General features: G+C 43.2%; 1 protein-coding gene across 5 annotated transcripts in view; it reads right to left on the bottom strand.

The window, feature by feature from the left end:
• Positions 1-27,412, bottom strand: part of PARD3B (par-3 family cell polarity regulator beta) — a 1,167,593-nt gene extending 1,140,181 nt beyond the window's left edge. For all 5 annotated transcript variants that reach the window (XM_069578084.1, XM_069578083.1, XM_069578085.1 and 2 more), the window contains exon 1: positions 26,332-27,412. In XM_069578084.1, coding sequence (XP_069434185.1) covers positions 26,332-26,451 — 120 coding nt within the window. In that variant the 5' untranslated portion in view covers positions 26,452-27,412. The remainder of the gene's footprint in view (positions 1-26,331) is intronic.
• Positions 27,413-27,666: the final 254 nt, after the last annotated feature.

Raw genomic sequence — 27,666 nt, 5'->3', positions numbered from 1 at the left:
AGTCAGCAAACTTCTCAGGGCTTATACTAGGTAAATAAAACTCATTGCAGGACATGCTTGGAGTTCAGTTGAGAAACACGTACATTACACGGAAGATGTTTTCAGGCAGCACTCTCTATGTACTTTGGAAATGTGAACATATATAGTCCTGCATATTAATGTGATAACTCCCATCTTACAGATGAGGAGACTGAGGCACAGTGGGTATAAGTTGCCCAACGTCATGCAACTAACACACAGCAGAGCTTATGGTTGGAACTAGCTAATCTCGCTTGAGTCCATGTAAGTGAAAACTGTGTCACACTTCTTCCTCTCTATACAGATGTGTCCTCACTTTAGGGGCTGAAAATCAAACCACTGTATAAAAACAACGAATCTTTATCCTCTTGCTAGTGTTAAGTATCCATATAATAAAGTCAAAGTGTCCATTGGAGGGAAGAATAATTTGGTCAATATCAGAGTTAAAATACAAAATCCACATATTCAACCAAGATTTATTAAGAATAAACTATGAAGTAGCTGTTAGCTGGAATTCATAGAGAACTTTGTCACAAGTTCTTTTAGAAAGACAGCACAGAAATGAAAATAAAGTTTTAGGTGACTGATAGCCTGTTCTAGTCCTAACAACGGCTGTGAACACAGTCGAGCATCATCTCTGGTACTGTGGTTCTTAAACAACTCCAACTTGGGAGTTGTACATAACAACCAAATAAGCAACCACATCTGAGGACCAGGTAATAATATTCCTGCACCCACACAGCCACCCAGGGATAAAGCTCAGAAGATAGGCCAAGAATAGGACTCTCTAACACAAAATGTCTGGTCAGTTCATAAGCAAAACAAAAGCCCAGTTTGCCAGCCCCTTGAAGGGAATGCTGAAGCATACTGAAGACTCTATGAGAGAGGGAAGAGAGTAAACGAGAAGTAAAAGAGCAGTCAACATGGGCTCAGCCGGAGTCCACGGTGGCAGAACGTGGCTGGGGATCAGACACAGTGACAGAATAGGTGTGGAGGTGGTGCTACTCAAGAGTGGAAGCCAGGGGAGAGCGCTAAGCTTCAGACTCCGGACAAAAGAGAAGAAGAGAGCCAGTGACGGCAAAACAAAAGGCAGAGGAGCAGGCTGAAGGACAAGCAGCAACCCGCATCTCAATGCCTTAGCGCCCAGGGGCATGTGGGGACCACTCTGACAGCGTGCCAAGCAGAGCAATGAGAGAGCAGGGGGCATAGTCTCCCTACAGAGCAGAATCTGTCACTTTTCACGCACTTACCACGAACAAACACACGTTGTAGCTGAGCAAGTGGCAGGGAGGAAGGATGTAAATCACATGCACAGATTCACACACACACACAAAAATACTAGACAGACAAGTGACTACCTATTCCACTGTGATGATGACTGATATAAGAGAGTCCTCTAATCTCTCTTAAGTCTCAATGACATCTTCGGAAAGAGAGGAGAAAATGACACCCCCCCCCTTCTCAGGGGCTGTAGGCATCAGATGAGATAATGCATACACACTGTCTGGTGTTGACTAATGCTCAAAGGATGTTAAGAATTATCATCAGCACCTCTGACATCAATGTCACGATCATTATCATGACCACAAAGGAACTTACAATCTAGTGGGAAAGATACTGTGAGTGAAAACCAGTGCAGATAAAGAAAAGATGGAGACTGCAGAGTGGGGAGGCCTAAGTCCGTTTCAGGGTGTCTCTTATATGTCACTTCAGTACTATACTTGAGGCAATAATGACCCAGAACTAGGACGAAAGAGCAGACAGGATGGAATAGTATAGCATCCAGCCAAGATGGGCTGTCCTGGTCATCTATGTCAACACGTGGTCACTGTGGTCTCATCCAAAAATCATTTTTGAATCAATAATTTAACGCAGCAGAGAAGTCTCAAGTTTCATCTCTTTTAGGAGGGCTTCTAAAACCCCAGCCACGCCCCCCCCCCAAGCAGAGTCATCCTCTCTGATGCTTCCTAGGTGATATGTACCATCACAGAATCATACTTGCCTACCAGAGGGCAGGAACCAGATAATATCTTTATTATACCTCCACTTACTGGCAAAGTTTCTGATACACGTTTGCCAGCCAATGAACACTGGTTTCATGAATGAACGGCTGACTTTATGATTTTTATAGACAAAATTTAAACAGCTCTCTGGAGCATCCACCTATTTAGCTCAGTCCTCAGAGGAGCAAATAACCAAGGTACTGTCAGGAAAAAAATAGATACACTTATCGTGTTTATAGAAGTGTTTCTGTTAAAAAACTAAATATTTAATTATGTTTTAACTGATTTCTGATGTAATGTTTTAAAACATAGGTCAAATATCTCTATTCCCACTGATCACGGGTCAGATTTATCGTTAGGACATCAGTGACTGTCCTGTGTTAGGAATAAAGAAGGTCCAGGGACTGGGGATGTGGACAGAGGTCAGTGTCCTCCCACAGTGAGGAGCCCCTCGAGCTGGGCTACTTCCTCTCCCACCTTCCGCTCACAATATCTGCTGCCCTCCCTCCCTCACCACTGCAGACATCCTCCTCTTCATCCTTCCCGTTTGGTCATCTTGTCTCTGACTCCCATAGCAACCAAATGAAGATGCCAGGCAACCTATGTCTTAGAAAGATCCCATCTGAAAAATCATCTCTAGCCAAGAAGTGTTCTCCTTCTGGCCGGAAAACTGACAAAGTTTTGTTCTCTCCATAACTGACCTCTGTCACTTTTAAACCCCACTGTGTTTCTCCCTCCACAACTGCACTAGATCCATGAGGTTATCCAAAGACTGATCTCTGGAAAATGATATTTTCTCTCTTCACAGAGAATAAAAATTGTGCAATTATGAACTAACGCCTACCAACCCGTCCTAGAGCTGTCCACTGTGAAGACCTTTCCTGGCTTCAGCCTGACCACTTAGTCACACCTACATGGAACCACAGCAATAATTACAAACACAGTATTTCATTCAGAGAAGTAATAAAATATCACAGGCCTAAACCTTTATTAATTCACGTTTCAATATTCAAGAGTTTATAATAATTTGATTTGAATGGAAATTCATGCTCCAGTTACTCATTCACTCATGTGCTTTATTAAGTGCTTTCTGTATGCTTAGTGCTCTTTAAGGCATTATGATGGATTAAAACAAACAAGCAAACAGAAATGAATGAAGCATTTTGCTTTCAAGGAGGTTACAATCTAATTAAGGAAGATGAGTTATGTTCTCTCAGAAAAATTCATTTTTCAAATAAATTAAGGATGAGAACAGAATTTCAAGGGCTTAACTCTACTTAAAGGAGTGAAAACTATTATGAGAAAGTTACAGCTCCAAAATTGTTTGTATGGAAGTATACCCTGTTAATTGTTCATGAATCATTTATTCATCATACTTCATCATAAGAGGCCCCTCAAAGACCACTCCTTGGCAGCATGTAGAAGTGAGTACTTAGAAATGTATACTTGCAAGTAATAAATGAGACACTTAAAAAAATTACCTAGGGAGGAGCCTTAGAAATAAGCTCCTCTTCATCCAAGGTCTAGAGAGTTCAAGGGTTTTGCCCATGGTTTCAGAGGTAGTTCATATTCATAGAAGTGCTGGGCTACACCCAGGCCCAGATACCGAGTACAGTGTTTCTCCCAAGAACCCACACTGGATCTATTTACCTTTCTTGGGAAGTCAGTCTAAATTAGTAGATTTTCTACTCCAAATATTGCCTGAAGTGATAGAAACAAATCATACAGAAATCAGAGCTCATACCAACAGGATTTAAGTGTCTCAGTTACAAAAGTTAACTGTCTGACCTTCAGTTCCTCCTCTAATCCATCCTGTACACTGGGCCCTGGTCAATCTACTGAAAAGACTGTCTTTACCATGCTGTGATCACTGCTATCTCTTGCCTTCGACAGAAGCTTCCATTCAAGCAATCAAGACTCAGTATTCTCAAGGTTCTAAAGCCACACTGGTCTCAACTACCTCTCCTTGGAAATGGGACCCCGCCTATTCCAGTCAGATGGAGATAATCCTGATCAGGATGACAAAGAAACTGCCAGACGTCATTCTACCCACCGTTCTTTGCCGAGCTAATCATAAAAGGAGGCACAAAGCTGTGTATTTGTCTTCCGAATACCAACCCTAATGGTAGAATATGGTCTGGCCCTTCCTAATAAACACAGCCAAAGTGTTTCTACTTCCCACCTACATCACCTCATGGGAGAAATGAATTCAAGTTTGCCATTATAAACTTCACTACACATTTCACTTTTATTAACAGTTGCATTATCTGTCTCTGGCTGTGCTGGGTCTCTGCTGCCGGATGTGGGGTTTCTCCAGCTGCGGTGGGCGGGGCCACTCTCTAGTACACAGGCCCCCCCTGACTGCAGTGGCTTCCCCTGTTGTGGAGCACGGGCTCTGGGCGTGCGGGCTCCGGGGCTGCAGCTCCTGGGCTCAGTAGTTGTGGCACACAAACTTAGTCACTCCGCAGCATGCGGAATCTTCCCAGGCCAGGGATTGAGTCCATGACCCCTGCATTAGCAGGCAGATTCTTAATCACTGGTCCACCAGGGAAGTCTACCAGACATTTCAAAATCTCATGCTTTAAAATCTCAACTCAACATCACAGGCCCAACAATGGAAAGTCATGGCAAACACACAGGAAAAAGGTTTTGTGTTTTTACACTACAATAATGATGCTTAGTTTCCTGATCTTCAAGGCTGCAGCAGCAATGGGCCCAAGGTTCACAGAAGCACTCCGACAATAAGCATCACGTCACCCAAATGTGTACTTTTCACCCAAATGTGTAGTTTTCTTAGTGTTCTCACTTGCTCCCCCTTCCCAATTCATTTTCATCATCACAGAACAATCCAAAGTTATATTCAAAACTATATTCCTCATGATGTAAAAGCTAAAGGGAAAAAACTACAATTGCTCTCATGTTACAAAAACATATACTAAATATCTTATTATGCAACCATCCACCTAAACAACATAATCATAACCAAGAATGCCAGGCATACTATCCAAGACTGTTTGCTACCTGAATGCAGGATGTTCAGTTTGTACTAAGGTCCATGGTGCACATTCTCCAGTTAATAATCACATGGGTGTCTATCATCTGATGATCATAGCTCTATTCCACATCTTGTCTTGTCCTCTCAACCTATATGTTATTACTTATGTACAATATTACTTAAATATAACAAATCTACTCTCCATGAATCAGAATTTAAAGAAGGGCATTATGATTTTCAAACAGCATGTAAATCATAGCAAAGAGATGTCCTACTATAAAGTAAAGATGAATGCCCACTACCTTTGGCTTTTTTTAAAAAAACAAAAGACATGAACTATATACATGAAGATAATTAGTGATGTTTAAAGAAGCTCCCTTTAAGAGAGCCTAAATATATAAACTGTGCAATGAAAACAAAAAAGGTGAGGCTGCACTGAACTCAGGAGAAGCTCCAATTAAGCAGCATGACTCCCAACGGATGACTGATGAAAATAATGCTATTTCAATACTGATATTTTGGGAATGTCATTCTAAATAGTGACCTGTTCAGGTTATAGAACACAAAATAATGTCCCATACTTTTGTTGTCATTGTTTTTGTTAATCACATTTGAATCGTTTCTTGAAATCATGTAATCCAGGGAGACTGCTTTCCTGTTTCCTGTTGAGAGCATACCAGTAGCTGTTTTCTGTTGTTGTTTAGTGGCTAAGTCCTCCTGTCTGACTCTTTAGCGAGCCCATGGGTTCCTCTGTCCATGGCATTTCCCAGGCAAGAAACTAGACTGAGTCGCCATTTCCTTCTCAAGGGGATCTTCCTGACCCAGGGATCAAACCTGCATCTCTTACGTCTCCTACATTTCCAGGCGGCTTGTTTACCACTGAGCCACCAGGGAAGTCTTACACTAATAACAGAATGCCCCAAATGCCTAAACTCACTGTGAAGACATTTCCCAATATTACACTCCAGTGAACAGTTCTTAAGTGAGGACTGTGAAACCCTGGAGGCCTCAAGACCTTTAAGGAGGTCCACAAGGCCAAAGCCAGAAAAGTAGTTACATATTTTATTCGTCCTTTCACAAATCTGCAGTATACCCATGTTCATAGAGCACTATTCAAAATAGCCAAAAAATGGAAGCCACTCAAGTTGTTTAGATGAATGGATATACAATGGATAAATGTTGTGTATACTTAGAGTGGACAAGAATCTAAAGCTGTACAACGGAAACTAATGAAATACTGTAAATCAACTATAGTTAAATGAATTTTAAAAATCAAGAAGCAAAAATAATATGGTGCATGGTATAAGCTTAACATATGGTTTATATGGACTACCTATGGACTATAGGTAGGTTCATATAAACCTACCACTGGACTATCACTCAAACCTAAAAAGGAAGGAAATTCTAACACGGGCTGCAACATAGATAAACCTTAAAGACATTCTGCTAAATGAAATAAGCCAGTCTCAACGGGTAAAGGTATGTTTCACCTAAATGTAAAATGCACTGAGACAGGAGGTAGAATGGGTGATTACCAGGGACTGGGGCAAAAGGGAAAATAGGGAGTCCGTGTTTGCTAGGAATGAGGTTTCTGTTTGGGAAAATGAAAAGGTCCTGGGGTGGAGGATGATGGATGCACAACAGTGTCAATGCACTCCATGCCACAGAGCTGAATACTCATGAACTGTTAAAATGGTAAATTTACAGCAGGTATATTTTACCACAATAAGAAATTTGACGTATAAAAATGGAGGGTTAGAAAAATCTGCTTCCTTAATCCATCACAGCTTCACTACCTAAATTTAAAGTGAAAGTCACTCAGTTGTGTCTGACATTTTGCAACCCCATGGACTATACGGTCCATGGAATTCTCCAGGCCAGAATACTGGAGTGGGTAGCCTTTCCCTTCTCCAGTGGATCTTCCCAACCCAGGTCTCCTGCACTGCAGGTGGATTCTTTACCAGCTGAGCCACAAAGGAAGCCCACCTAAATTTAAGGATACTTTTAAAAAAGATAAAACTGACATAGCAGAGGTCTCTGATTCATGGAAGGGAAAACTCTACCAAAAAAAAAAAAAGGGGGGGGTGAGTAAAACTGTGGATAGACAAAGACATGAAAGTTTTCATTTCTTTGACCATAATAATTGGTAATTTACATTACTGTATCTAATGCAATGAACATTTTCAAAAAGTTAAGTTGTAGCATCATTTTGAAATTAACCAGTAAGAATTTAAAGAACAAGGAAGTGAATATTTTAAAATGCAGATGTAATGAACACTTCAAAAGTCAAACATTATTACAGCTTTTCAAACTAGAAATGAAAGAAGCAACTGAAGCACCTTTAAGGCTAAGCTACTGTATTGCATTAGCTGAAGAAGTGCACACTATCACAGACTAAGAAAGCCTTGTACAATTGAGATAGCTGAATGCCTGCTACGTGATAAGTCAGTTTAAAAAAATAATGGCATGACAGCGCTACTTTCCAATGATACTGGAACTCCTCAAATGAAACAGCTGGTGACAAATGTGGAGACTGAGTTAATATCCCAACTGTAGAACTGTATTTTTGCCTTACTCCTGGATTCATCTACAGATGAAACTGAGCTTGCTGTTTCTTTTCTATGAGATGACTACTGGGTGCCAACACTGACTGAAGAATTTCTTTTTGTATGTGAATGCAAATAATAAACACTGGCACTTAAATAGTCAACATGTTGAATAATTTTTTGGAATCTCATAGTTCACCCTTGGAACAAGTGTGTTGACAACTTGCATTCCCAGTGCAGAAGTAGTGGCGGGTAAGATTGCTGGTGCCTCAGTTTCAATCAAGGCTGTAAACTATACTAGAAAGCACTGTATTCTTCTGCTACTCATCTGCATTTTTAAAGACGGTCAGTTGAAGTTAAGAATACCCTTAATGAAGCAAAAAAAAAAAAAACAGTTATTAATTTTTGACCCTTGACGTCACATTTTTTTGACATTGTATGTGAAGATTAGAAAGTCCATAGAAAGTACTTCTTCATACTGGTCACCAGTGGACACCTCAGGCAAAAGCACTCCTGTGACTGATGGAGTTGGGCTGAATTCACTGGTTTCTTTCATGGAACACCATTTCCATTTCAAAGAATGCATGACAGACAAACTAGGGTTATTTATACCTGAGCTTGTGGCATTTTTCACACCAAAATGAATGATGTGAACCTGGGTACTTCATGGAAAAGAAATGACAAAATTTGTTACCAATAATAAAGCAAAAATTAAAATTTTAGAAAACTATATCTACCACTGTGAGCTTGATAGTTTCACAATACTTTCACCTGAAGAAATTGATGATAATATCAATGTATATGGCTTTTGAAATTGTATAATGAAATGTGTCAACATTTGGAAGACTGGCATAACCCAGTGAACAAGTGTTTTCCAAATAACCAATGTATGATGTTAGAACATCACACAAGGATAGAAGATTTATTCAAAATACAACACAAAGGAATGGGTTATAACATAACAGAGTACGAAAATTTTACTAGTATGGTATCAGATTTCACTTGTCAGTTAATCTTTAAGAAAGCAATCCTTATTAAGATTCACTCCCATAATTATGTTATATAAGATTCCAACTTCAGAGATCCTACTTGCTGGCTTGATGAAGTAATAAGCTAGTCTGGGTAAGTTCCACATGATACAGAACTGTAAGTGACCACCAGGAAAGGAAGGTGACCTCTGCAAGTGGCCTCCAGCTGTTGTTTTTCAGTCATGTCCACCTCTTTGCGACTCCATGGGCTGCAGTATGCCAGGCTTCCCTGTCCATCACCAACTCACAGAGCTTGCTCAAACTTATGTCCATTGAATCAGTAGTGCCATTTAACCATCTCATCCTCTGTCATCCCCTTCTCCTCCTGCCCTCAATGTTTCCCAGCAGGGTCTTTTCCAATGAGTTGGCTCTTCGCAGCAGGTGGCCAAAGTTTTGGAGCTTCAGCATCAGTCCTTCCAATGAATATTCAGGATTGATTTCCTTTAGGATTGACTGCTCTGATCTCCTTGCAGTCCAAAGCACTCTCAAGAGTCTTTTCCAGCACCACAGTTCAAAAGCATCAATTCCTTGGCGCTCAATCTTTTATATGGTCCCATTCTCACATCCATCCATACATGGCTACTGGAAAAACCATCACTTGTTAGATCTGCATGTAATATACAAAAAGCTTATCTACAGTTATTTGAAATGCTCCTCCTTCTTCCAGTTACATATCTGTGTGAGGCAGGATTTCCTTCACGTATTTCAACCAAAACAATACACTGCAACAGATTGAATAAACAAGCAGGCACATTTGAGAATCCAACTGTCTAACAAGCAGGCAGCAAAGAGAATGGCAAAAATGTTACACTGTCACTCTTTTCACTAATTTTTTTTCTTTTGCTTTGAAAAATATAGTCATTTTCATGACAACAGGTAACCTTGTTATGGACTGGTTATTCTAAATCAATTAAATATATTATTTTAATTTCTCACTTTTTCTGATATGGTAAATATGGATAGATATGATCTGCAATAGAAAAGCCCTTTCAGTTCCTCTAAAATGGAAGAGTGAAGAGGGCTGTTGAGACCAGTAAGTCTGAGAACTGTTGCAATGTGTTTATTTTCTTTATCTCTGCCAAATGACACTCCCCCCCCCCCCCCCCCCCCCCGCCGCTTTCATTTATCTAGATTTTACCCATTTTTCACACTTGGCAACTGTGAGCTCTCTCCCTCCTTACTGCCTGGAGAACTCATCTGGCCACCTGGCTGTTGCTCTGTTTTCGGTTAAGTATGTGTATCTCTCCAACTAAACTGGGAAGCCCCAAAGGAAAGGGACTGTGTACGGGACAGCATAGGTGCTCAAAAACACTAACTTAATTATAGACTTTAGAGGATCAATTCAAGCAAGTCCCAGGACTTCAATCAATTGCTCAAGGAAGCCAGCCCACAAAGGACCTGGGATGAGGCAGAATTTAGGACAAATGTGTGTCTCAACGAGGTCATCTGAAGACTCAGCTGAGAACAGGGGCAGAGATGCCAAAATGCACAGGAAATGCAGAAGGTAACAGTAGGTAATATCAGACCATAAGACCTTTATTTCTCAATACAGCAGGAAGCAAGTTATCTGTGGATCATTTTGGAGCAAAAACTTGAGGAATAGAGAGTAACATTGTGGGGAAAGCAATGAAGAATTCACAGAATTTTCTCAAAGTCTCTTACTCTAAAAATAGGAAAAATGCACTGAACTGAATACCAATTGTTAAGGAGCTGAACTGTCCCCACAAAAGATATGTGGAAGTCCTAACCCTGTGAATGCAACCTTGTTTAGAAACAGGGTCTTCACAGATGTAAGCACCTTAAGTAAGGTCACTGGGGTAAATCCTAATCTGATGTGATCTGGGTTTTTTTGTACCTTTTATAATGTTTGAACACTTTATTTTTTTAACAAGCATCGTGCATTGTTTATTCAACTTTTTATGTTGGGAGTATAGCATATTAACAATGTCATGATAGTTTCAGGCGGACAGCAAAGGGACTCAGCCACACACCTCTACATACATATATATACATATATATGTATTTCTGTTTTTATATGATGAGAAAGACACAGAGGGAAGACGGCCACGTAAAAACGGAGGCAGAGATTGGAGTTACACTGCCGCAAGCTAAGGAATGTCTAAGCACAAAAGAAGCTGGAAGGGGCAAGGAAGGTTCTTCTATGGGAGGCTTCAAAGGGAGCATGAGCCTGCCAACATGTTAATTTTGAACCTCTAGCCTTCAGAGCTGTGAAAAATGTATTTGTTTTAAGTCACCCATTGTGGCTACCCAGCTCATGATACTTTGTCACTGTGGTCCTAGGAAACTAACACAGCAACAGAGGGCTCCTCACTACCCATAAGGACTTCCTAGGTGGCGCAAATCCGCTTGCCAGTGTAGGAGATGCCAGAGACACAGTTCAGTCCCTGGATAGGGAAGGTCCCCTGGAGTAGGAAATGACAACCCATTCCAGTCTCCTTGCCTGAGAAATCTCATGGACAGAGGAGCCTGGTGGGCTACTGTCCATGGGGTTGTTGCACAGACTCAGACACAACAGACCGTACTTCACTCTCCATGGCCACAGTCCCACACAGCTCTCCTCACCCACAGACAAAAGTAAAAGGTAAGGCAGAATGATCTGAAATGCAAATTTAGTTAGCAGCAATGAAAAATGGCTTCCCTGGTGGCTCAGACAGTAAAGTATGTGCCTGCAGTGCGGGAGACCTGGGTTCGAACCCTGGGTGGGGAAGATCCCCTGGAGAAGGAAATGGCAACCCACTCCAGTATTCTTGCCTGGAAAATTCCATGAACGGAGAAGCCTGGTGGGCTACAGTCCATGGGGTTGCAAAGAATTGAACATGACTTGAGTGACTTCACTTTCTTTCTTTCTAATGAAAAACAAAACAAAACAAAAAAAGGGGTTTGTTTTTTTTTCTTTTGGTGTTTTTTTTAACTAGAGATTCCTGAACTGCAGTTTTGTTGTTTTTTTTTTCTAAGATTCTGAGAAAATGTCTCTGATCAAACACTGCTGTCAAAACTCAAGCCCACTGAGCCTCTATAAATGTGCCTATAAATACAGACAAGGATTATTTATCCATCTTGCATTTCCTCAATTCTTGGCTACAAAAGGAAGTAATCCATAACCTAACATTAAAGTTACCAATACTATGACTATGTCATGATGAAAGAAATATGGGATCGCAAGTGAAATTCTTTCATTTTCTCCAAGATTTTATCAAGCCACCTGAAAGTCTGGGCCAAGATGACTCTGAGCTCATGTGCTGGCCATTCAGAAAGGTAAAGACCTAAATCTTATCCATATAAGATACTTGGCCTTAAAATCCATAGACTGCAATTTAAACCCTTGTAATGCATACCTGTTAGGAATTTACTTTCAGCCTCACATTTTACCTTAACCAATTAAAAAAAAAAAAAAAAAAACCAATGGGGTCTTGGACCTGTGGAAATTTCTAGAGCCATCTAACTTGATGATCCATCCAATGCCTCCTATACCTCAGGTAATCCCATTGGTTTTCTAACTATGGGCCCTAATCCATCAGCGAGCAGTGAAATAAATGTAGTATATTCCAACTACTTAAAAAAAAAACAACAGTAGACTAAAAAATAAGAGCGTATCATTAGGGTTAAGTAAGGGTTACCATCCTCCTGACTTCATTTGTATATGTGTGTTGTGGGTACTGTGTCACAAAGGAAAACTTATCACTACTTTACTTATCAATCCAAGTTCTGGCAGGAAATAGATGGTTCACTCAAACTGGGCACTTAGGAGTTGAATAAAGAACCTATTTCTAAAGGTTTCCCCAGGATTAAGGAAAACATCAAGGGAGAGCACTCCCAAGTAGTGAGGTCGCTACCATCTGGTACCCAAGGGGCCAGGGAATGGAGTGCTAACAGGTATGCAGGGAGGGCTGTATGATGGAAGTTGTGTCCTTCAGTAAAGGGAGGCAGCCAGCCCATGGTAACGCAACAGAAGGGAGCTGCCTCCTGCTGGGACTTCTCCCATGGCTGATGCCAACTAGACATCACAGAGCAAGACAGCCCACACGACTCAGCCTCTCAGGTCACAGGAGTGCATCTCGAGGGGCAAACAGAAGGCTTTCAGCCTTCTGTACAGTTCACACCTTCATCAGCTCAGTCTGACCACTTTTATTTCTGGACGCCACATTTTTTCCACATCTGCCCCTAATCCCAATCTTGAATCAAGGCTCTAACCCAATGCCAAAAAGCTGATGCAAAAGATTGGCACCTTTATGAACTCATGATTTATGATCTTAGCTATGCCCTCAAACACTCCCCGGCAAGACTTTCATCCATCCTCAGCCTCCCACCTCTCCTAGCCCCACCTCTGGGGCTCCTGGAAGGCACAGACCATGTCTCACTCATCTCTGGAGCCCCAAGCTGCAATACCTAGAACACAGGCGTGGTCACTGGGCAGTCTATAAACTATGAAGACATAAACCTCAGAGGGCTCCCTCTCCCTCATTTGTACCCATGCTTCCCATACCACAAAGCAGTGGTCCCTAACCTTTTCAGCACTAGGGACTAGTTCCATGCAAGACAATTTTTCCACGAATAAGGGGTGGGGAGTGGGGGGGCAGATGTGGAGCAGGGGAAGGGGAGGTAGAGGGAGGAATGGTTTCAGGATGATTCGAGTACATTATATTTATTGTGAACTTATTTCTATTATTATCACATCAGATCCACCTCAGATCATCAGGCATTAGATCCCAGATGTCAGAGATCCCTGCCATAGAAGGTCAAGTACCAAGTCTGATTTCTTCGCCCCTGAAATTCCCAAGCCCATTTCCTCTTCTGCTTCTGTATGTCTAACCTGCACTCCTACAGCCAGGACACGGACCAGTTTTCCACCTCCATTCCCAGCTCCCTCTGCCTCCATCCTCTAGGACAATCAACAGAAAAACAGAAAAACACTAACACCACGCTGCCCAGAATGTTCCAATGACTCTGCATGCTCTTTAGACAGTCATATCAAAGGGCCCCTAGCTTGGACTCTGGCTTCTTCTTACAGCCCTATTCCTACTTTTCCCTCTCACAATCAGCTTTAGGAAACTTTCCATATTGTCGTTCTCTTGCCATACCTCCAAAAAACCTTGTCTATCCTCAGTTGTGGATATGACTGGTGATGGAAGTAAGGCTCCATGCTGCTCTTTAGACCAATATTGCATAGGAACCTGGAACGTTAGGTCCATGAATCAAGGCAAATTGGAAGTGGTCAAACAAGAGATGGCAAGAGTAAACATCGCCATTTCAGGAATCAGTGAACTAAAATGGACTGGAATGGGTGAATTTAACTCAGATAATCATTATATTTACAACTATGGGCAGGAATCCCTTAGAAGAAATGGAGTAGCCATCACAGTCAACGAAAGAGTCCAAAATGCAGTACCTGGATGCAATCTCAAAAACGACAGAATGATCTCTGTTCATTTCCAAGGCAAATCATTCAATATCACAGTAATCCAAGTCTATGCCCCGACCAGTAACACTGAAGAAGCTGAAGTTGAACGGTTCTATGAAGACCTACAAGACCTTCTAGAACTAACACCCAGAAAAGATATTCTTTTCATTATAGGGGACTGGAATGCAAAATTAGGACATCAAGAAACCTGGAGTAACAGGCAAATTTGGCCTTAGAGTACAGAATGAAGCAGGGCAAAGGCTAACAGTCTTGCAAAGAGAATGCACTGGTCATCATAAATACCCTCTTCCAACAACAAAAAGAGAAAACTCTACACATGGACATAACCAGATGATCAACACCAAAATCAGACTGATTATATTCTTTGCAGCCAAAGCTGGAGAAGCTCTATACAGTCAGCAAAAACAAGAATGGGAGTTGACTGTGACTCAGATCATAAACTCCTTATTGCCAAATTTAGACCTAAATTGAAAAGAGTAGGGAAAACCACTAGACCACTCAGGTATGACCTAAATCAAATCCCTTATGATTACACAGTAGAAGTGAGAAATAGATTTAAGGGACTAGATCTGATAGAGTGCCTGATGAACTATGGATGGAGGTTCGTGACAGTGTATAGGAGACAGGGATCAAGACCATTCCCAAGAAAAAGAAATGTAAAAAAGCAAAACGGCTATCTGAGGAGGCCTTACAAATAGCTGAGAAAAGAGAAGTGAAAAGCAAAGGAGTAAAGGAAAGATATACCCATTTGAATGCAGAGTTTCAAAGAATAGCAAGGAGAGATAAGAAAGCCTCCCTCAGTGATCAGTGCAAAGAAACAGAGGAAAACAATACAATGGGAAAGACTAGAGATCTCTCCAAGAAAATTAGAGATACAAAGGGAACAGTTCATGCAAAGATGGGCTCAATAAAGGACAGAAATGGTATGGACCTAACAGAAGCAGAAGATATTAAGAAGAGGTGGCAAAAATACACAGAAGAACTATACAAAAAGATCTTCATGACCCAGATAATCACAATGGTGTGATCACTCACCTACAGCCAGACATCCTAGAATGTGAAATTAAGTGGGCCTTAGGAAGCATCCAGAGAAGGCAATGGCACCCCACTCCAGTACTCTTGCCTGGAAAATCCCATGGACTGAGGGGCCTGGTGGGCTGTAGTTTATGGCGTCGCTAGGAGTCGGACACGCCTGAGCGACTTCACTTTCACTTTTCACTTTCATGCACTGGAGAAGGAAATGGCAACCCACTCCAGTGTTCTTGCCTGGAGAATCCCAGGGATGGGGCAGCCTGGTGGGCTGCCGTCTATGGGGTCGCACAGAGTCAGACACGACTGAAGCAATTTAGCAGCAGCAGCAGCAGCAGTAGGAGGCATCAGTACGAACAAAGCTAGTGCAGGTGATGGAATTCCAGTTGAGCTATTTCAAATCCTGAAAGATGATGCTGTGAAAATGCTGTGCTCACTGTACCAGTAAATTTGGAAAATACAGCAGTGGCCACAGGACTGGAAAAGGTCAGTTTTCATTCCAATCCCCAAAAAAAGGCAATGCCCAAAGAATGCTCAAACTACCACACGACTGCACTCATCTCACACGTTAGTTAACTAATGCTCAAAATTCTCCAAGCCAGGATTCAACAATACATGAACCAAGAACTTCCAGATGTTCAAGCTGGTTTTAGAAAAAGCAGACAAACCAGAGATCAAATTGCCAACATCCGCTGGATCACCAAGAAAGGAAGAGAGTTCCAGAAAAACATCTATTTCTCCTTTATTGACTATGCCAAAGTCTTTGACTGTGTGGATCACCACAAACTCTGGAAAATTCTGAAAGAGATGGGAATACCAGACCACCTGACCTGCCTCTTGAGAAATCTGTATGCAGGTCAGGAAGCAACAGTTAGAACTGGACATGGAACAACAGACTGCTTCCAAACCAGAAAAGGAGTACGTCAAGGCTGTATATTGTCACCCTGCTTATTTAATTTATGTGCAGAGTACATCAGGAGAAACGCTGGGCTGGATGAAGCACAAGCTGGAATTGAGACTGCTGGGAGAAATATCAATAACCTCAGATATGCAGATAACCCTTATGGCAGCTAAAGAGCCTCTTGATGAAAGTGAAAGAGGAGAGTGAAAAGTTGGCTTAAAGCTCAACATTCAGAAAACGAAGATCATGGCATCTGGGCCCATCACCTCATGGCAAATAGATGAGGAAACAGTGGAAATAGTGTCAGACTTTATTTTGGGGGGCTCCAAAATCACTGCAGATGGTGATTGCAGCCATGAAATTAAAAGACGCTTACTTCTTGGAAGAAAAGTTATGACCAATCTAGACAGCATATTAAAAACCAGAGACATTACTTTGCCAACAAAAGTCCATCTAGTCAAGGCTATGTTTTTTCCAGTAGTCATGCACAGATGTGAGAGTTGGACTATAAAGAAAGCTGAGTGCCGAAGAACTGATACTTTTGAACTGAGGTGTTGGAGAAGACTCTTGAGAGTCCCTTGGACTACAAGGAGATCCAAACAGTCCATCCTAAAGGAAATCAGTCCTGAATATTCATTGTAAGGACTGATGTTGAGGCTGAAATGCCAATACTTTGGCCACCTGATGCAAAGAGTTGACTCATTTGAAAAGACCCTGATGCTGGGAAAGATTGAAGGTGGGAGGAGAAGGGATCGACAGAGGATGAGGTGGTTGGATGGCATCACCGACTCATGGACATGAGTGTGAGTAAACTCCGAGTGTTGGCGATGGACAGGGTGGCCTGGTGCGCTTCAGTCCATGGGGTCAAAAGGAGTTGGACACGACTGATCGACTGAACTGAACCAATCCTCAGTCAGAGGCAGGCAGCCTCTCCCTCTCTTTCCAACACCCTCCCATCCCTTACTGCCCAGCAGTTGGCCATTCTTTCTAAAGCCTGCCCACGTGTAACTCCTGGTGCAATTGGCATGCCTTCCTCATCTCTCCCTGCTCCAGGTCAAAGGTGGCCCCTCTCTTCCATCTACCACGCCAAACCCGTCTACTACACCATGTCACTTATCTGCATTCCTTTCTCTGCCATATTAGTTTATTAGCCTGATGGGGACAGGGAACATGTCTTATTTTATTCTATATCCCCAGAATGCTTGACCCAATGTCACTCTTCATAAATCTTCTCTGAAGTAACTGAAGTGGCATTTGGATTGTCAGATCATCAAAAGCAACTGTAGCAAAGCACCCACTACCTGGGGGTCAGACTAAGGTCTCCCTGAATATGCGACATGCTTTTTCATGTGACGTAGATGGCGTTAAGAGACGCAGGTTTCACCCACCATTCTTAAATTAGGTGCCCCACTCTCTCTCCACCTCTTTCCCAATACAGGCCATCTATCTATAAACAGGGAGGAGTACAAACCCTGTCTATACATCCCTTGTCAGAAACCCATCTTTGCCTAGTGGTTAGTCTTTCTAGAGTTTATGTCTCTGCAAATCAAGAATAGTAGCAAGACTCACTCTAAATCTCCCTAAAAAAGGTATCAGAAGTCTACTGTCAGCGCTCCCCCACATACCCTTAATATCTGTCTCAAGTGAAGCTGGCAGATTGGGTCTGATCACTTCCCCTGCCAGTGTGGGTCTCTAGTCATGCTGATGGTGGCTTAGCTGAGAGCTGCAGACATCTCTTCTGTTATCCGCCTCCATCCCCAAATGGCCCCACCAGCTCCTCCTCTGGGGCCCAGGACCACCTGATCAGTTTAATATATCCTTTCTTGAGGTAAAGGACAAGAGCAGTACAGGGTGTATTTACCTGGATGATACTTAGTACTGAATCTGACAGAGACTGAATTGAGAGTGAAACCTTTTAAACCATCCTGTCTCTTGGTATCCTGCAATTCTGTCTCATTGCAATCCACAGAGAAAGAGTCCAGCAATCAAAAGAATGGTAGAGCCCGAGATGGGAGACAGAGCTAATTTGGCAGCCCCAAGGAGCAGTTACAGTGCCATTCAAAAATAAAGGATCCACCCAATTCGAGATAGTCCAGAATCATTTCTTAAATCAACATGAAATTAATAAAGAAGACACTGAAAATCAAACACTGTTCAAATGTAAAGGGCAGCATTGCACAAATCTCCATGAAACAAAAACATTATGATGTTCCTTTGCTAAAAATCCAGAACTGCAGAGCACTCAGCCTCGAGAATCTGCGAAGAGAGTCAACCTGTCAACATTTGAAGCTGTTATTTAAGACAATCAGTGCGGCAGATATAATGGGCCACTCAACTAGTGCCTACAGCACATGTGGATTTGATGAGGTATTTGAAGATAGTCAAGAGAAAAGTTGCATTTAGACTTCTTTATAAAACTACACCACATATAAAGATTTCTTACAAAGCATAGTGTTGAATATGAGGTCATTCTCATTTTTATGAAAGAAAGCATTGTGAAAGGTGATACAATTTAACAAGCATTTCTGGTATACATACTATATATCTGGTACTGTGCTAAAAACAGGGATAGGAGAATAAATAAGACTCATTCTGTGTTCTTAAACAGTTCAACGTAGAGTGGAGGAGACAGAATGGTTGCACTCTGTGGTCAAGCCCGGCCAGTTCCTCTCCTACATTCACGTGGACTTCTTTCCCCAGCCCACTGCATCTAGACTGCATGGCCCACTGCACGGCCAGTGTGACCAGTGGAATGCTGGCACAAGTGATGTCTGCCACTTCCAGGCCAAGCCCCCAGGCTTCTGTGGCATCCACCACACTCTCCTTGCTCACCAGCTGGCACAGGGCAGGGAATCTGCAGAAAACCCAAAAGCAAAACGAACAGCAGTAGGTGGCTGCATGGGTCATAGACCCCATCTCCCCCTGAGAAAGCGATAAACCACTGTCTTTTGGGGGCTTGCCTGTTAAGTTAGAAGACCCTGATGAGTAGACAGTATAATGTAAGATATGGTTTTCAACATGAAAACACTGCACAGCGAGTTACAGGAACACAAGTATGAAGCCCCTAAGTGACGGTGAGGGAAAAAGGAGGAAGGGAATTCCTAGAGAAGAGGCAGTTGAAGTTTCATCCCAAAAGATGAGCAAGATTCACTTGGGGTGGGGGAAAATGTGAAAGTTTTACGTCACATGTGTGAATTTAAAGGGTATAAAGGAATAGAGAAGATATTGGACCCGGAAGCAAAGTGGGTTTTCACATAATAGCAGTGAAGAGCCATTTACATATCCCAGCAATACTCCAGACAGGATCAGATCTACAGCTGTAAGGTCCTCAATGCAGACCAGTTTGAAAGAATTGGGAGCTAACTGTGGTGTTGGAGAAGACTCTGGAGAGTCCCTTGGACGGCAAGGAGATCCAACCAGTCCATCCTAAAGAAGATCAGACCTGGGTGTTCATTGGAAGGACTGATGTTGAGGCTGAAACTCCAATACTTTGGCCACCTGATGCGAACTGACTCATTTGAAAAGACCCTGATGCTGGGAAGGATTGAGGGCAGGAGGAGAAGGGGACAACAGAGGATGAGATGGTTGGATGGAATCACCAACTCAATGAACACAGGTTTGGGTGGACTCCAGGAGTTGGCGATGGACAGGGAGGCCTGGCATGCTTCGGTTCATGGGGTTGCAAAGAGCTGGACATGACTGAGTGACTGAACTGAACTGAGTGGCAGAAAGGCCAATTACGGGTCTGCTGCAGTTTCCCACAGTAGGAATGAGAAAGGACTGGTGTGGGGCAGAAAGGAGGAAGCAGATCTAAGAAATACCACATGGAAGCATCAAAGGACTTTTCTGACCAACCAGACAAGTAACAGAATATGGAGGATGAGAGGTCATCAAGGAACAAAGGATTTCCGGTTTCTGAATCAGACAACCAGGTGAATGATGGTACCAGAAATGAAGAAAGAGTCTACAGGAGGATGTGTATGTGTTTAGTCTCTCATCTGAGTCCAACTCTTTGCAACCTCATGAACTATAGCTCACCAGGCTCCTCTGTCCGTGGCGATTCTCCAGGCAAGAATCCTGGAGTGGATTGCCATTTCCTCCCCCAGGAGATCTTCCCAACCCAGGGATCAAACCCAGGTCTCCCTCACTGCAGGTGGATTCTTTACTATCTGAACCACCAGGACAGGAGGATGGAGACATGCAGAAGGACAGAGGACAAGCCGGGCTTAAACTATGTATGGGACATCAAGGCGGTGAAGTCCAGAAGCTGCTGGATATTGAGGTCGACAGCAGGTTCAAGACTAGAGGTGTGTGCCTGAGGGAAGCTGAAGCCATGGAATGGATGAGATCCAACTGAAATAAAGCACAGAACCCCGAGGCACCAGCACACAAGGGAAACCGTATTGGATGCCCCTGCAAAGACACAGAAGACAGAGACATGTTTAGAAATTCTGGGTAGAGTTTTAAAAGGTGAGATATCAAAAAATAAGGACTGGAAAGTAACCATGGCTCTTAGCTGTCACATCCTGATAATCTTGTTAAGAGCACTCTCACTGGAAAACAACAACTTACACTCATCTATTGGGATGGTAATAATGGGGACTAGAGGATAATGAGTCCTTCTAAAGAGGTGTCTAACCTCAGCTCCAACTGAAAGCTGCCATGTGGGAAAGTAAAGCCCAGTAGTCTCAGAGCTTCTGATTCTATTTTCCCTAAAAGATAGAAATCTGGAGTTTTGCATGAAATCTCAATATTATTTAAACATGGCAAAATTCAAAATATAACACTGAGCAAAACTTAAAAAACATTTCTGTGGGTCATAGCAGACCCCACGAGCCCTGTGTTTGCAAACTTAGAGGCTGCTCAATGCAAGTCAAGCAACAGAACCAAAACCAAGTTAGAAGCATGCGCCTTGCTGATGGTGAGTCAGTCCTGTCTACATGCTGGAAAGAGCATCTAGTTCACACATTGGGAGAGGAAAGAACTGAATAGGAAATAAAGCACTCAAGTTAGTCACTGCCCAATAAACTGAAAAGCATTTGGGGAATTCAGTGTGGTCCTAGCTTATGTATAAAGGAAACTTATCATCTGGAAACAAGACATCAAAAGCTGAAAAATTCAGGAATTTAAGAGTTCTAATTTTTTCTTCCAGGCTAGTCACACATAATATCAAACCTAATTCTTGTCATTGTACAAATTCTAAAACTGATCTCACAGTCAACCAGGAGAGTCCATTGCTCTTAACTAATTCCAATCTGGGGAAGCTGACCTCAACTTACAAAACCAACAAATTATTCCAAATATCTGAATACAGAAGAGATTCATTTTGAAAGTCAATCAGATGCTTCTTTAAAAACAACAACAACACTATCCTCATAAACATAGATCTGCAAATCTTCCTAAAAATTCTATCATACCCACTACCCCATAAACTCAGTGTTCATACTATTCGACTCCTGAACTCACACACATGCACACACTGTACACTCTAATTTATACTTTTGTTACTGAACAAGTGAAGGACCTAAGCTACTCCACTTTGTCGACAGAAAAACTCCATTTTGTAAGGTTCCAGGAAAAGAGCCTTTGAAAATCCAAGAGGCTTTGGAAATCCCCTGACCTCACCCCACCACCCTCGAGCCAATCGGACCCCAGATCAAAATCTCCTGACTTAACGTGGTCTACCTAGGTAATGGGAACCAATCAGAACCCGTGGCCAGCCAGGGAAATGGGAACCAATCGGAACCAATCAGAACCCGGGGCCAGCCCGGGAAAATAAAAACCGATCAGAAACCAACACCTAACCCTTCCACAGAAGGTAACCAGTTAGACGTCTCCCAACCAGGAAACTCCTGTTTTTCAAATTTCTCGCGCGAGAATACCCTATATAAGCAATGTAACCCAGAACTCGGGGCTCCTCCCTATAGCTGCTGTGTCGGCATTGGTGGGAGCCCCAGCGCGAGCTTGGTAATAAAAACTCTCTTGCTTTTGCATCGGATATCGGCTCCCTGGTGGTCATTGGGAGATTTTGCGACTTGGGCATAACACAAGTACTTCCCCTTATTTACTTATATATAAAAATCAATGTTCAATTTAATAAGTCATTTGAACACCTGCTGGGAGAATGCACTTAAGGTAGGAGCAGAAAGACAGTTACTGATAACAAGTTGGTCCGTAGGTGTCTAAGACATATTATCTGCTGTCAAATGAGTTTAAAAATCAAATTAGTTCAGTGATACCAAAAGATTAGTAGTAGTAGTAGTAGTAGCAGATTAGTGATTCTCAATTCTAACTGGGCATTTGTATCATCTGAAGTATCTTTTTTTAATACCGATGCCCAGGTTTCACTCCAAATCCATGGAAGAAAAGGACTGAAACATGTATTATTTAAAATGTTAAAATTAGAGGTAACTAATGATCAACCAAGTTGAGAGCCCTGCAGGATATGGTTTAGCCATTCACCTGTGACGCGTAATTTTGATGATTAATTAACTAATTACTCAATGATCCCCACCTTGACTACTGAAGAGTAGTCCCCTTTCCACTAACTACTTAACTGAACTGGATTTAGAGCCTGAAATGATGATAAACTACCAGGATCCAAAAGACAAGCAATCCCTCAAGTCTTGCCCCTTGGTCAATTCACCTCCCTAGTAGAGGTTATCAAAGGACAGGGATCAGGGAGGCCACAGGAACCTCAAAGTCTGAGAGAATTCAGAACATAATTAAAGCTTTCCCCAAAGCTCCCTCAGTTTCTTCAGTATCTCACCTACTTCTGGCCTTATCTGATGCTGATTCAGCTGGCTTCTCACATTCCACAAATACCAGCTTCCTTTGTTTCTTCTCAGTTGGAGGTGGCCAGTGCTCTGCTTCTGCTCACAAAACCCAGACTGTCCTCCTTGGGCTTCATGTACCCTTCAAACTGTAGAAACCCCAACTCTCTCTTCAATCTTGAAATCTGCCTTTCTCCCATCTAAATTATTCAGCGCTCCGGAAGAAACAGGCTTCATTTACATTCATGTTCCCACTTAACATGTTTCTTTACCTCCTTACCTCTTGACCCAGGTATCTCAGAGATCATGCCCAATTTTTCCATTTGTAATTGGACTGAAGAAGATTCTTCAGACTTGATTTGCAAATCCTGCAATATTTTTCACAGAAATCAGACTTCTACCTGTAACATTTGGACCTATACTCTAAAAGATAGGATTTAAAGGACTGTGAGGATGCTTTGAAGGCTTCCCGGGTGGCTCAGGGGTAAAGAATTTGCTGACAATGGAGGAGACACAAGAGACCAGGTTTGATCCCTGCATCAGGAAGAGAAGGAAATGGCAACTCACTCCAGTATTCTAGCCTGGGAAATCCCATGGACGGAGGAGCCTGGCAGGCTAGAGACTATGGGGTCGCAAAGAGTTGGACACGACTCAGCACATACACAAGCCTCCCTTTACAAGAAACACAATAGCTATTGCTATCATTGGGTTGATATGTTATTGTAGCAGTTTACAGATGGATTTTTTAAACAAACTGTAAAGAAATAAATAAGATGATAAGTTCCACTGCATAGTGACTTACTAGGCTCCATATTAATGACTGAGAGTAAGGACCTGGAAACACAGTTCCTGGGTTCAAATCTCAATTCTACCACATATTAGTCATACTTCTCTGCTTTTCCCCCATCTGTAAAATGGGGATATTAGTACCTCGTTCACGGACTTAGTCATTTCATATACGTAAAGCACCTAGAACAGTGCCTGCACCAAGTAAGTACAATTCCTCTTGGCTGTTGTGTTATTACTACTGAGTAAGCCCATCCTCATCGGCTTGCAGCTTCTGCGGCCCTCATTAAGTTTGTGATTCCCTGGTGGTTCAGACAGTAAAGAATCCACTTGCCAATGCGGGAGATTCAGGTTCGATCCCTAGGTTGGGGAAGAGCCTCTAGAGGAAGAAATGGCAACCCACTTCAATATCCTTGCCTGGAATATGCCATGGACAGAGGAGCCTTGCAGGCTACAGTCCGCTGGGTTGCAAAGAGTCGGACACGACCAACTGAGTAACACACAAGGGCTTAAAACTTCACTGTCCAGAGAAACAAACCGTTTAAACCTTTCACTAATTTAAAGAAATTGAATTTATGCCAAGTTGTTTTTGAAATTGAATTTTTATATTTCTGGTCTTTTCCCATCATTTTCTAAATTCAATGGATAAAAGCATGGACTTTATCGGAGTATTTCATGACATTTTAGTTCCATTAGGAATATAATTTAATATTAGTTAAAGCCTTGTTATGATTACAATGCTATTTAAAACGAAACTATGAGAGAGGAGTATTTTGGGAGGGAAAAATATCACTCTCCAGTTATTAAATTGAGATTTTAAAAGCCAAAGAAGGGAGGGAGAATTTATTAGTTGCAGGTGACCTTTAAATGTCACATTCACTAATATATAAATGTAAACACAGAAAAATGTAATGTCTGGTAATAATGGTAAACTGATCAATACAATTACATTATGGGATCTGTGATATTATAAATTATGCTTTCAGTACAGAATATTGATAGTTTTTTAACACCTTTTAAGATCAAATTATAATGCATTAAATATCCTATAGTTAATTCCCTGTGTGCTATTTATAAGCTTAGAGCTTACTTTTATTACTTGGACAGCTCCATGTATCAAATTTCTAAATATTCGAGGTTTTCGAATTAAATTATTTTTCACAATGTTTAAAAAAATAAAAATAAGTTTATCATCTCTATAAAACAACCTCTCAGTGAAATTTGCTTTAATAATTTGTCTAGAATAGCATGGTTAGGTTTAACCTTAGACTACTTTCAGAAGTTAGGGAAATAGGATTTTAAGGACAACTTGTGTCACTTTTCATTTTTAACTGAATTACACAATATAAACAGCATGTGCTATTGTAACAAAGGAAAAAAACCATTAGGTAGATACTTATATAGGCTACTTTGATTACTGTTCTTCTCTGCCTCAATTCCATTAGTAAAAATCCAGCTTTAGAGATTATATTTAATGTATTAACAGAGCATTCTCTACACTCATGTTTAGCTCTTGACTGTTCCAGGAAATATGCACATGCATTTATCCAGAGTGGAATTTTTTCCTGTATAATAATTCCAAGTGGAGGCACAGAGATGCAGAGATTTTCTTAAATGCCTCAGCTATATACGTTTAGAAAAAACAATTGCTTTCATGCCTTGGATAACCGAGATGACATTAAAAGAAACCAGATCTTTCCATCATGAAACTAGCCAACATACTATTTCTACAGTTCTCACAGCACGAAGAAAAGCATTAAGAAAACCACTGGCCTCTAAATTAAAACTTTATGATTTGTCCTATTTGAGGAAGATTTGGGGCAAACAAGATATCCCTTTGGAGGATTCAAAAGAAAAAGATGCCGCTGGAGGACTTCATTTAAAGTTTTCATTGAAACTTTTTTCTTTAAAAAAGAAACAGGCCCAGCATGTTACCCAAACACTCAGTATGAGTTCCAGAGTCTAGCTAGGGCTTCTGAATATTTAAGTATGCCTTACACACTTACAAACACTTCCGGAACCTTACCTAGATTTCACTTGTTTCTGGCTTCAGGGACAGAGCTGGGAATAGTCTTTGTCATCATTTCGACAGTCACCCCGGACCTGACACTGCCCACACATTTAGTAAATGCTGATAGAAAGAGAGGTGTTAAAGTAAAAATAGCAAAGTGTAGACTGGTTGCTGTCAGCACGCCGCATCCTTCCACCTGACCTCCTGCTGGAGTCATTGAGAGAGGCCAGCTCCAGAGGCTGAAATTCCAAGGGCCCCATTAGTTGTAACTTCCGAGTATCTGTTACTTATACCAATCAACTTTCTAACCCAAGGATTAGAAGTAGGACGGGCCTTAGCTGGTTAAAAATCACATCTGAGGTGAGCAACACCTACAAGTGCTCCCCTGAGGTCTGTTCGCTCCAACAACTTCTCAAGCAGTGCTTGCCAAACTTCACTGGCCACTGCAATCACCTGGGAGCTTGTTGAAAAGCAGATTTTGAGGCCCTGGGCTTGGACCGGGGCACCAGATGTTGCCGTTCAAACAAGCCTCCAAGTGGCTCGGATGCCGCGGTTCCAACCACCACCCTGAAACAAGCAAGGCCCACAAACGCCCAGATCCCTCATATTAGCAACATACAAAAGTTGAGGCCACAGGTCGTGACAAATCAGGTCGCCGAGGTGCTCTGCGTCCCCAGGGTGTCGCCACCCTGTCCTCGGGGCACCTGGCAGGTGCGGTGGCGGCGGAGCGCTCCCGGGTAGCCAGTCCGCAGCCGCGCCCCCTCCTCCGCCCCGCCCGCGCGCCCCCAGCGCCGCGCCCACCTTCTCGCGGGTCTTCAGGTACCGCTGCAGCGCCTGCTGTGTGAGCTCCCGGACGCGCAGCTGGCCCTCCTTGCAGGGCACCACGATTCCGGTCCTGCCGAAACACACGGTCACTTTCATCCTGGCCCCCGGCGACCACGCCGGGCCCGGCCGAACAGGTGTCTGGGCCGGCGGGCGCGGCCCCACTCTCAGGGGACACCGGGCGCCGGCGGAGACCCCGGGGTGCCTCTCCCCGGTCCCCCTTCCGGATCAGGGGCTCGCAGCAACGCCCCTCCGCCCGGGGCAGGCGGCCGCCGGCGGGCGGGAATCGATCTGAGAGCAGGCGGCAGCGGGGAGGGCTACCTCCCAGGTGGCCGGGGGCCGGAGAAGCCGGGGGCCGGGCTGCTCCTCCCGCTCCTGCTCCGGCTCCGGCTCCGGCTCAGGCCCGGCCCTGGCGGCTGCTCCCCGCCCGCCAAAGCGAAACTGCCGGCCTGGCCCTGGCCCTGGCCCTGGCGGCGGCGGGGTCGGCCCCAAGCCCCGGGCTGGAGTGGGCGGCGGCAGCGGCAGCGCGCGGGGCCAGAGTTGGGAGGAAACTTTTGCGCCGGATCCCAACTCCTCCGCCGCGCGCCGCGCTCTGGGCTCCCGCGGCCCCCGGGCCGGCCTGGGCCCGGCTCTTAAAGGGGCCGCGGCGCTCCCCGGGTCCGCAGTGCACTCGGCGGCGCGGTGCGGGGGCCGTGCGGGGCGGTAACCGGAGACCGGAGACTGCTCCCCCTCCCTCGGTCTCTCCCTGGCTCTGTCCCTCCCGCACACGCACGGATCTCTAGGGAATTGTAACGGGACCTCAGAGCTCCCCACCGGGGGACTGAAACCGGATCTCATAAAGCACACTCCAGGGAATAGCTGAGAGACTGCAGAGCTACACCCTTAAAACCAAGGGATTGGAACCAGATTCGAGGAGAGCCCGGGAGCAGGTGCTTCTCGCCCCGCCCACTGAAAACACCTCTAGGCGTGGAGGTTCGCAGATACTGAGCTCCAGCGGTGGCCAAAGGACCTGTTAAGAATTTAGTCTTGAGCACAGCATCGCATCTGCCCTCTAAAGCTCTTTGATGGAAAAAAAGTGAAGGGATTCTTGGAGAAAACGTAGTAGTGGAATCTTCCTTTTAGGGAGAACACTCAAAATTCCCTCAAAAGGCCACATCCCAGACCCAGATATGACGGTGGATGTTCACATTCATCCTTCTAAAATGCGCTTCCGGTCGAACTTTTGACTACAGAAAAATAAATTTCAGCACTTTTAAGCTCATGATTTGGTAGGTGTGTATCCATCGCCAATCGAAATTGGCATATCTGGGGTGG

This window comes from Ovis canadensis, chromosome 2 (assembly GCF_042477335.2).
Source record: "Ovis canadensis isolate MfBH-ARS-UI-01 breed Bighorn chromosome 2, ARS-UI_OviCan_v2, whole genome shotgun sequence".
NCBI lineage: Eukaryota > Metazoa > Chordata > Mammalia > Artiodactyla > Bovidae > Ovis > Ovis canadensis.
Note: the sequence above shows the minus strand (reverse complement) of the source record. Positions and strands in the feature narration are given on the sequence as shown.